Source organism: Hevea brasiliensis, chromosome 14 (genome assembly GCF_030052815.1).
Source record: "Hevea brasiliensis isolate MT/VB/25A 57/8 chromosome 14, ASM3005281v1, whole genome shotgun sequence".
NCBI classification, from domain to species: domain Eukaryota; kingdom Viridiplantae; phylum Streptophyta; class Magnoliopsida; order Malpighiales; family Euphorbiaceae; genus Hevea; species Hevea brasiliensis.
In genome coordinates, this window is record NC_079506.1 from 81,578,720 (window position 1) to 81,589,078 (window position 10,359).

Genomic DNA, 10,359 nt, shown 5'->3' on the forward strand with positions numbered 1-10,359 from the left:
ACATTTTTTCATTTAAATAATTAAAATTAATTATTGTAATAATTCTTAATTTTAATGAATTATATAAAATATAAAAATATTCTTTTTTATATTTTTAGTTTAATTAATAATATTAAATAATAAAAATAATATTTTTATTAATATTTTAATATTAAAAAAAATTAAATGTTAAAAAGTAGTACATATTAATTAATTGAATTAATTTAAATATAAATTAAAATTTATGAATTAAATTAAATCAAAAAATTAAAAATGAGTTAAACTGACCCTCAGTTTTTTATCTGCTGTGTCCAGAGTGACAACGACGTGTCGTTCGTTCGAAGTAACAAAGCCATCATCTGTTTTACAACCGCAACTAGGAGAACAAAACAAGAGGTGACAAAACGAACAATTCCAATTTCTTCTTATCTGCTTCCCTTGGAGAGAGATGGAACTATCTGGGGAATCAAATTCGCCGCCAACAACAACGAAGCTGAAACCAATAGAAGCGACGTCGGAGAGCTTCCAAGAATTCGGCCAAGTCATAGAGCCATCCCCAGATGGCTTAGAGTTCGGTCCTCAAGATGCTCAGTTGAACCTTAGCCAAGGAATTCCCAGGTATATATTATTTTCATGAAAACCTCTTGATATGGTTTTGATCAATAACGATAACCAAACTAGTTTTTGGAAATCTCTACAGGTTCTATATTATGGAACTCCAAGGCCGTCCGCTTAAGTTCTCGACGATTACCCATCACGCCAGCGTCACCCAGTGCCTTGGATCCATCGGAGGTCACGTTTGGTATCTGGGTGTAGCCAAGCCATCGATCTTGGATTCAAAGGAAACAGAAAGGGACGTTGTTCAGTCACATTGTGGGCATTTCTATGTGCCTCCTGCTGTGGATGAAGTGCGAGTTTTTAGAATCTCTGGGCCTAAATTCATTAAACTTCATCTTGGAACTTGGCACGCAGGGCCTCTGTTTGAGGGAGATTCCATGGATTTCTACAATTTGGAATTAAGCAACACCAATGTGAGCTTCTTTAATAATTCTCTCTTATATGCATTTTCCATTACATTGCTTCACTTCCTCATATAGGAACCTTAATATTTATAGCACAGAACGTCTGATAAAGTAGTCAAAGGATTTTTCAGATTCGGGTACTTCTGGGGATATTTTCTTGCTTACCTTACACTGAGAAGAAGCAGAACCCATGAAAGAAAATAAAAATTTCTAGACTTGCAAGAATTTAAAAGAATGATGTTAGCTTTGTTTTTGAGGCTAGCTACATGTGAAAAAGTAGTTGTAACCAAAATTGAACTGGTATTAGGAGCAGAAACTCCCTACAAAAATTGCTAAAGGGAAGAGTTGTAAGGATTCACCCTCCTATGATTCCATTTTGCCAGGTCATAACTGGTTGATGGACTCTGGAAATAGGATTTAAAATGAAAGAAAACTTGGAACCTCACTTTAGCCTGAATGAGTCTCATTGTATACTCCAGAATTTGTGAATATAGGTGTGCGGCGCAAAGGAGGGTCTGATTAGGCAGAAAGCTGAACTTCTTTCTGTTGGTCATATATCATAAATCCCTGCTATCACATAATGTCCACTCTTGCTACAATCACCTGTACTATGATCATATAACTGGAACTACTCTGAGGCTACTTGTGGTGAGCTCTAGTATTTGTTTTCATTTTGCTCCCACCATTCTCAAATTATGGGGTTCTTCAAGGTCCAACATTCAGATCAATACAATGATGCAATAAGTCTAGATGGTCTGGCTTCCAATTCATTTTAGAGTATTTGCAGTTCAGTTCACGGATTTGAAATTTGTCTTTTCAACTCATTCCATTATTTTCTCTGCAAAACATTTTTGTGCATTTTATATTTCTGATAAAGGGTTCATCTTTCTTTAAGACCTGTAATACTGCTCTATTAATTCCAGAATCCCTGCTGGAAACACCTTCCACAAGGGCTTTTCTTTGTTTAAAGACGAACAATTTCTAACTGTGTCTCAGTATGGATTATGGAAAGTACAAATCATTCAATTAAACTTATTTGTGAAATTTGTCTTTACATTTAGAACATTCTGTGCCATTTATCTATTCCTCTGTGTAGGTGGTGGACCACACAACACATAGCTTCAAGAAGCAAAATGGAGTGATATTTTCAGTAGAGGAGTAATTGTACAAGTTTTCTCAAGTTCTTTGTTCAAATATGGTGTATTTCTTATATGGATTATGTATTAAACTAAAGAAATATATGTTCCTAATGTCTCGTTCTCCTTAGTGTCCAAACACCTTATTTAGCTTCTCATCTATGAATAGATTATGCAGAGAAGGTGAACTTTTGCAGAAAAGTAGCAATAGCAGGCGTGGATGCTGTAAATGAACAGCATCCCAGATGAGTTATTAAAGAAAAATCAACTCCTAGTGTTTGAGCATCCAACATTAAATGGGATCTAATTGTTTTATCTTTCAATTTGCTATCTCTTCCTCAATTTCCATTTTTTTTTCCTCCTGTATGTTCTTCTGGCAATATCAACAATTTTACTTGAAACTTCTTTATTGTTCTCAGAAAAATTGGATCAGTACACTCTATAATCATAAAATTAATTCAGTCTATTGAATAATGCCAATTTAGCCCAATCATCCTATTGCTATTGTTGACATGGGCACATCTTGCTGAAGGCGCTTCCATTCAAGTACCAATCAATGGTCTTCAAAGTTCAAACTGTGTGTTAAAAATGAGAGTCTACCTTTGTAAAAGACAAACTGAAGAAATGACAACCGAAGTAATAAACAAATGTGCAATTTTCAAGCAGGCCTACATTAGAATTGCCAGTGCAACAGCCAGATCATCTTCACCAGGATAATAATGCATAGTTCTTTGGGATCCAATTACTAAATTTAGCATTTTCCAGAGTTTCTCAGAATAGCATCAATTATAACAACCATAACCTTGAATGACTCTGGAATTAGTTGGACAATAACAGAATATAGTTTTGATTTCACTAAGAAATTGAAGCATGTTGAAAAAAGAAAAGGGAGGTCAAATATCTCCTACAGTAACTAGCCAAAAGCACAGATTACAACATACTATGAAGATTAAAAATATTGAAATGTATAATCTCTTATTTCCCATTTCTCCAAGTGCAAAAGCAATTTCTTTTGACTTATGCCTTGTCATCTTTATCATTGAATTCAGAAGACTAGCCTTGCCCATAAAATTGACTATAGTATGGCAAACTTCTCGGGGTCGCCACTTTTAAGAAAATGATGTGATACTCTCACCATGTCTTGCAAAGAAGCATTATATAGGCCATATGCCTTAGTTTTTATCGCTTTAAATCATTTATACTTAATATCTAACCATTAATATCTAATAAAATAATTGACACCTATTAAAACGATAAAAGACATCATAGTAAGATAAGTCCAAGATTAGGCAAGGTAATTTAGTAAATCATGTCCCTCTTGGACAAAAGTTATCTTCAAAAAAAAGGGATGTAATTGAGCTCCTAGATGAATTACAAATTTTCATACAAATAAATGGGTAGAAGAACCGAAGAGACTTAAACGATGCCGTCTTCTTCGGCACTTTATACATGGGCTACGCGTATCAGATTAGGGCTGGCCTGTTCTCGCAAAAACAAGAGTACGAGACCGCTCAAGGCGAGTGTGCCGAGTAGACTCGCCGAATCACCCGCGAATCAATAAAGGAAAAGCTCTCTCGTCCTCCTATGACCAGGTCGGCTTCCGTGTAGCTCTAGATATAGCAACTAGCAACAAACATAGGATTAAAGGTTTCGTTTCATCGTCTCTATTTCTATCATTTTCTCTGATTTATTTTGTATGTGTTTTGAATTGGTTTCAAGTTTCCAATATCGGGATTCAAAGAGATGAATATGCCCACTTCAGATCCTGTAGTTTTTTAAGTAATGGACATTAAAGATCGAGTCTTGCTGAGTTCGAGAAGGAGAACAATTAAAGTAAAATGTGAAATTGAAGGGACTATCAAAACCAAATTGGACTGCTCTTTCTTGATTGCGATTTTTGTTGTGGAATCTTAAATGCCTTGCTCTAATGATTTGATAACAGTAATCACACAGTGGCACAGAGTCTAGGATGAGATTTGATTCAAGACCGGTTATTTTTTGAAGCTTGTGTAGCTTGAGCAACAACTGTTATTTTCTTTTGGTATTGAATTGTAAATTTTTAACAGATGTTCTTGGTTCTGTTGTTTGCTGGTATGGGTTTCGTTTAAGATGTAGTTTCTGTTCTATTTATTGCCAAGTTTTTGTTTGACAGAGTGTGGAATTTTTCTTTTTTTTTAAAAAAATTTTTTTTTACCATTTTGATAAGGTTGCAAAAGCAGTTCTACTCTTCTAGACTACCTTAGGATTGCTTTTTCTTAATAGCAGCTATAATAACAATGCAAAACATATCAAAAATTTGTGCCTCTGATGCAGAAGATTGAACAAGGAAAGTGGTTTTGACAAGTTATCTGTGGTGTTGGAAAATGAGTTCTGAAGCTTTACATGCTTTGAAGGCTTATCGACAGCTTCTCAAAGCTATTAAGAAACACATTGGCAAGGAAGATTACAAGAAGCATTTTGGTGAATTCGCAATGCTAGAATTCCGGAAGAACAGCAATCTGTCTGACCAATCATCCATTCAGCAGAAAATCAAGCTTGCACGTGATTATACTTTTCTGCTTAGTAGTGTGCACCATCACAAGGTACTGCTCTATTTAGTTGCTCTAGAGTTCTTATATTGTTTTGTTGTCTGATTTTATGTGAAAGAGAATTCTGATGTGGTCAAATGTCTATTACATTGCATGGTTTTAAGTGGCAATATAGTTGTCAAACTGAGATTCACATCGAGAATCGAAATCTTCATTTTGTAAATTCAGAATCAAATAAAAATTCTCAAAATTAATTAAAAATGATATATATTCTAAAAAATAAGTAAAAAAATATATCACATTGATATATTTTGATTAATATAGGATTATCATTTAGCTAATGAGAATAATGAGAATGATTTTTTATACTCAACTCAATTCAACTCAACTAAATATTTATCCCAAAAATTTATTGGGGTTGGCTAGATGGATTCTCTTTATACACTCTAAATGATTTTGGGTTAAATACTCGAAAATGTATAATGCTTTTAGGTCATGTTGTACTACTCTCCTCCAAGTCAGTTTAGGTCTACCCCTTTTTTTTTTTCTATCCTCTAACCCAATGTACTCTACTTATCTAACTGGAGTCTCTGTATATCTACGCTTCACATGACCAAACCACCTCATTCTCCCTTCTCGCAACTTATTCTCAATTGGCACCACTCCTACCTTTTCTCTAATACTCTCATTACGAACTTTATCTATTCTAGTATGACCACTCATCCACCTTAACATTCTCATATCCGCAACTCTCATCTTAGACACATACAACTCCTTCATTGCCTAACATTCACTACCTTATAACATGGCCGGTCGTATGACTGCGCGGTAAAATTTTCCTTTCAACTCATTGGAAATCTTATGATCACATAAAACTTCTGTGGCACGTCTCCACTTCAACCATCCGACTTTAATCCTATGACTAACATCCTCCTCATATCTCCCATCTGCTTGAAGGATTAAGCCGAGATATTTAAAGTGATTGCTTTGGGGCAATACCACTCCATCCAAACTAACTTATTTTCTATCACCAGTTCGGCCTTCATTGAATTTGCAGTACATATATTCTGTTTTTGTTCTACTTAACTTAAAGGCCTTTGACTCTAGAATACTTCTTCAAAGCTTTAGCTTTCTATTGATTTCTTCTCGCGTCTCATCCATCAGAACTATATCATCCGCAAACATCATGCACCAATGAATACTCTCTTGTATATGTTTCGTCAATTCATCTAGAACTAATGTAAAAAGGTAAGGACTCACAGCTGAACCTTGGTGTAATTCAACTGAGATAGAAAAATCTCGTGTCCCCTCCCACTGTACGCACAATAGTAGTTGTTCCTTCATACATATCTTTCAACACTTGTATGTACCTAATAGATACTCTTTTATTTTAACATTCTCTATAAAACATCTCTTGGAACACTATCATAAGCCTTCTCCAAATCGATAAAAATCGTATGTAGATCTTTCTTCATATCTCTATATTTTTTCATCAAGTTTCTAATGAGAAATATCGCTTCCATAGTTGAACGACCGGGCATTAAGTCAAATTGATTGGGAGAGATAGAAGTGTCATGACCATAGTTATTAAAGGCGCGTGCTCCAGGTGCACCAGGCTCCAATCCTAGCGCCTCTACAGGAGAAAGGCGAGCAACATTCACCAGGCCCTCACCTTATGCGCCTAGGCGTGTACCTTGTTTCAGGCTCAAGGCTAGAAAGGCGCACCTTTTTTATTTCTACATTCGGCGAGTACTTCCATTGACAAAAAAGGATAGTAGGTTGGATTACACCAAGGATAGTGGGAGGGGACACAAGAGATTTTTCTATCTCAATTGGATTACACCAAAGTTCAGCTGTAAATAATAAAAAAGGATAGTAGGTTAAATTAAAAGGTTAGAATATATTAATATAAAATGTCATAATTTGACAATTCTAATTGGAGAAGTAGACATTGATTATTACCATCGAATCGTAAGATTCAATTAAGATTCATGTACATTTGATATTCACTGCATAGATTCGAATCACTAAGGCGGGAAATTGAATTGAATTGTAAGATTTGAATGGAGAATCATAGGATTCTAACAACAGTGAGTGGCATTGAAATTGGTTGTTATCTTAATGTTTTTTTTCTGGCACATGAGGTCTAGTTTAGACGACAGGAGAGTGATGTATTTTAATTCTGCCATAAGATTGATGATATTAAAATTTCCATCTCCATGTCCTCAAATAATGAAGAGACCCAGAAACACCAATACCTGGCAATTGTTTTTTATGTGTAATGTAGTATTTTGTCCACTGGTATTGAAGCTGTGTTAATGATTTTGCAGGAATTGTTATTCTCTTACAATATTGCTGTGGATAGATCAGATGAAATGAAAAGAATACTAGGAAAATCGGCTGCGAGTGTAGGTCTTCAGCTTCCTGACGTTTATCAGTCCTGATAATCAAGAGGTTTTGCTCTTCATCCTATTCATTTCAAGAGCTGCGGCTTTCAATGTACTTCAGAACTTGATCGGAGAAGACATGCCTAATCCTAGGGTTGGATCGATTGGTTTATTCTGACCAAAATCAGTTCACTACTTGCTTGAGCCAGCTATTGGACATATTTTATCTTTTTGGTTGGAAAAGATGTGTTGTTGGAAATCTAGAAAAGAAAATCATATAGCTGCTTCTTCTCAACTTTTCCTTTATGAATCTGTCACCTTATAATAGCTAATGCTTGCAATCATAAATGGTTTCTTATTTTTTTAGCAGTTGATTTTGTGTTCATTGGGCCACAATTTGACAGCTGATTAACCACATCAGTCAAGGTTTCCCTTTTTATTTCTTTAAATCTAATGAACTACCAGCTGGAGCTCTATCCTTCCCTTTCCATGACCCCATCCTTACCAGGATTGACCGCTTACCCTAGCTGTGAAGCTTTTACCATTTGGATTCCCTTGGCGACAACCAAATCAATGAATTAATTAGGGACCATCGTGGAGTCGTGGGTTTGTGTTGTTCCAATTGCAATTGGTTTTCCTTTAATCAATCAACAACAAGTCCTAATCCCAAACTTGTTGGATCAGCTGTATGGATTCTTTCTCCATTCAACTCTGTTAGACACTGCTACAATTTGGATTTTTATTTGATTTCACTGAAGTGCCATTCCTGTTTTTACCTGTCAAACTTGATTGCTTTTCATTTTCTTCTAGTCATTTTCTGTCATGACAATGACCAGACATCTATTGAAGTAAGAAACTTGAGCAACCCTCCTTTTAGAACTTGCCTCAGTTGAACATAATGTTTAATAGCTCAACAGTATTCTTGGATGCTAACCAGATGCATATCTATATTGCCAGCTGTTTCTTGGACTTCTATTTTGAAAATTTTTCATATTCTTCTTGTATGGAATTTAGAATAGTGACAATATACTACTAGAGCCAATCTTTGAGAAAAGAAGGGTTTAGTTGGTTAGGCCAATAGGCCAACCAAATTCTCAATACCCTAAGACTTATTTGTGCACTCATTTCACCCAATGTACGGAAAATTTTCTTCCTGAAAAGATAAAAAATGTAATTCTAAAATATCAACTCTCCGTTGTGGACTTGTGTATCTGATCCATATCTTGCACTCCTTTAAGTAAAAGTCAAATTGAAGAACTACACTATAGCTTATACAATACACGTGTTCCGTGTCATCCTAAATCTCTGCCACCTGTTCCATCTTAGGTAACTTTTTCCTTTGTAGCAGCAGGCAGCAAAATTTAGCAGCAGCAAAAGTTTCTTGATTTCTTCCAAGTTTAGCCAGCATCATCATCAACAAGGACAGGAAAATGGGTTCAGAGACTTTCCTAGAGGTGATATTGGCTATTCTCTTACCTCCTGTCGGGGTTTTCCTGCGTTATGGCTGTGGAGTAAGTAATTGTTTCTCAACTTTAAGCTATACCCTTTTCCTTAACTTCAATTTCTCATTTAATGATCCTTCCTTTCCTTTTTGGAGGTCTCATTAATTATCTTATTTGGATTATTGGAAATTAATCAATGCAGGTTGAGTTCTGGATAGATTTGCTGCTGACCATATTGGGATATATTCCAGGGATTATATATGCCATTTATGTATTGGTTGGATAGTTAAGATTTGATTTTTTTTTAATTCCTTGTTTTGGTTAAGTAATTAATGAAGGACTTGCTTGTTCTTAATTTCAATGTCTCAAGACTTTCTTCTTGTTTCAAACCTTGTTTTCTATGTGAACTGTGATCATTAGGTGATGGAAATGGTAATTTATCTCTTGAATTTCACTCTATTAATCTATAACTGATCCCAATTAAAGATTTGAAAACTCAAAAAAAAAAAAAAAAATCTAACCCCAATATTTAATCAGAAAGAACAAATGAATGCAAATAATAATAATAATAATAAGAGAAAAGAGAAAAAAAAAAGGAGGGGGTTGGGATCAAAAGTGACAGCCACAGCAGAGGTAGAAGAAGCAGAGAGTAGAAACAAGAACAATAGCTTCAACAACATAAAGAATCTTGAACACCAAATTATCAATAATTTTCAACTGAAAATCAACATGTTTCCACTTGAAGGAAGAGAGTGAGATTTTCCATGGCCATAGATGATCCTTGTTGATCCCCACCTTCTTCAAGAACCAAACCTTCTTAGCCATCAGAGATTCTTTCCTTCTCTGTGCACTCTCCCTCTCCCTCTCTCTCCCCCTCTTGGGTTTGATGGAAGCTCTGTGGAGGTTTGTGTTATGTTATATACATGAGTGGAGGAACAGAGGTTGGCTTTGCCTTAGCTTCTTCAAGAACAAAAAGAGAGAGAGAGAGGCTTTTGCTATTGATATATAATTTTAATTTTTTTTAATTAAGAATATAGTATTATAATTTTGCTAAAATTTTTCTATCTGGTGGTCTTAGTGATTTGGTGAAATGATGTGCAACGGCTAGCTCATAAATTAAGTAAAATGTTGGCTAAAGGTTGTTTATGTCTGGTCCACTTATCATGCCATTGCCCCCTTCTAATACTTTTCTCTTTCATTTTTTTTTTTTAATTTCATTATTATTAAAAGAGAATTGTCATTATTAAATATTGATGCAGCGATAAGACTATTTTTTTAATAAAAGAATTAGAATTTTTTTTAAAGAAAATTCAGGTTTAATTTTTTTTTTAAAAGAAAAACTCAAGTTCATCATGTTTGAATAAGAGAAAATAAAATAAAAAAATTATAAAAAAAATAAAAATATTTTTTTCTCTTTTTTTATTTAAAATGAGGAAAAATTAAAAAGCAAAGAAAATATGAATAAAATATGACAAATAAAAGTTATTGTTATTTTCTCTCCAATTTAAAGAAATAAGAGATATAAAATAAATAAAATTAATTTTTTTATTTTTACAATTATTTATTTTAATTTTAAATAAAAAATAAATATTTTACTTCTTAAAAAATTTACTTTTCTTTTTCATTTTCCTTCCTCATATTTAAATAAAGAGAAAAAAAATAATTTTTTCTTTCACTTTTATTTTCCTTCCTTATTTTTTCTCTTTATTTTCTTTTCTTTAATTTCTCTCCCATTTCATTTGTTCGGATATTTTGAGGATATTCCATCTGTTTTTATTTTAATAATAAAATTTTAAAATCTATATAAGAATTTAGTTTCTAATATTAATAACATAAACTATTATAATTTAAAAATTTTATACTTT

General features: G+C 33.9%; 2 protein-coding genes across 8 annotated transcripts; both read left to right on the forward strand.

Annotated features, from left to right (window-relative positions):
- Window positions 1-362: 362 nt before the first annotated feature.
- On the forward strand, window positions 363-2,260 carry LOC110664921 (uncharacterized). Its single transcript, XM_021824815.2, has 3 exons — window positions 363-597; window positions 680-1,010; window positions 2,098-2,260. The coding sequence occupies exons 1-3, from the start codon at window positions 428-430 to the stop codon at window positions 2,161-2,163; spliced, it is 567 nt and encodes a 188-aa protein (XP_021680507.1). The 5' UTR covers window positions 363-427; the 3' UTR covers window positions 2,164-2,260.
- A 1,279-nt stretch (window positions 2,261-3,539) lies between these two features.
- LOC110664922 (uncharacterized) lies at window positions 3,540-8,883 on the forward strand. Of its 7 annotated transcripts, none has more exons than XR_009143042.1 (5): window positions 3,552-3,729; window positions 4,451-4,719; window positions 6,996-7,119; window positions 8,379-8,563; window positions 8,697-8,883. XR_009143042.1 is itself a non-coding variant. In XM_021824817.2 (3 exons), exons 2-3 carry the CDS (start codon window positions 4,501-4,503, stop codon window positions 7,107-7,109), a joined length of 333 nt encoding a protein of 110 aa, XP_021680509.1. In that variant the 5' UTR covers window positions 3,540-3,784; window positions 4,451-4,500; the 3' UTR covers window positions 7,110-7,421. The 7 variants fall into 7 exon arrangements, 4 of the variants coding, with proteins under 4 accessions (XP_021680509.1, XP_021680511.1, XP_021680510.1 ...); XR_009143044.1 differs by having other exon boundaries at window positions 8,398-8,563; XR_009143043.1 differs by having other exon boundaries at window positions 8,401-8,563.
- The last annotated feature ends 1,476 nt before the right edge of the window (window positions 8,884-10,359 follow it).

What these genes read in the sequence shown, in the direction of transcription:
- LOC110664921 (XM_021824815.2), top strand. Translation starts at nt 428, where the DNA reads ATGGAACTATCTGGGGAATCAAATTCGCCGCCAACAACAACGAAGCTG. An exon ending in CTTAGCCAAGGAATTCCCAG is followed by an intron (nt 598 to 679) that starts GTATATATTATT and finishes AAATCTCTACAG; the next exon opens with GTTCTATATTATGGAACTCC. An exon ending in TGGAATTAAGCAACACCAAT is followed by an intron (nt 1,011 to 2,097) that starts GTGAGCTTCTTT and finishes TCCTCTGTGTAG; the next exon opens with GTGGTGGACCACACAACACA.
- LOC110664922 (XM_021824817.2), top strand. Translation starts at nt 4,501, where the DNA reads ATGAGTTCTGAAGCTTTACATGCTTTGAAGGCTTATCGACAGCTTCTC. An exon ending in GTAGTGTGCACCATCACAAG is followed by an intron (nt 4,720 to 6,995) that starts GTACTGCTCTAT and finishes ATGATTTTGCAG; the next exon opens with GAATTGTTATTCTCTTACAA.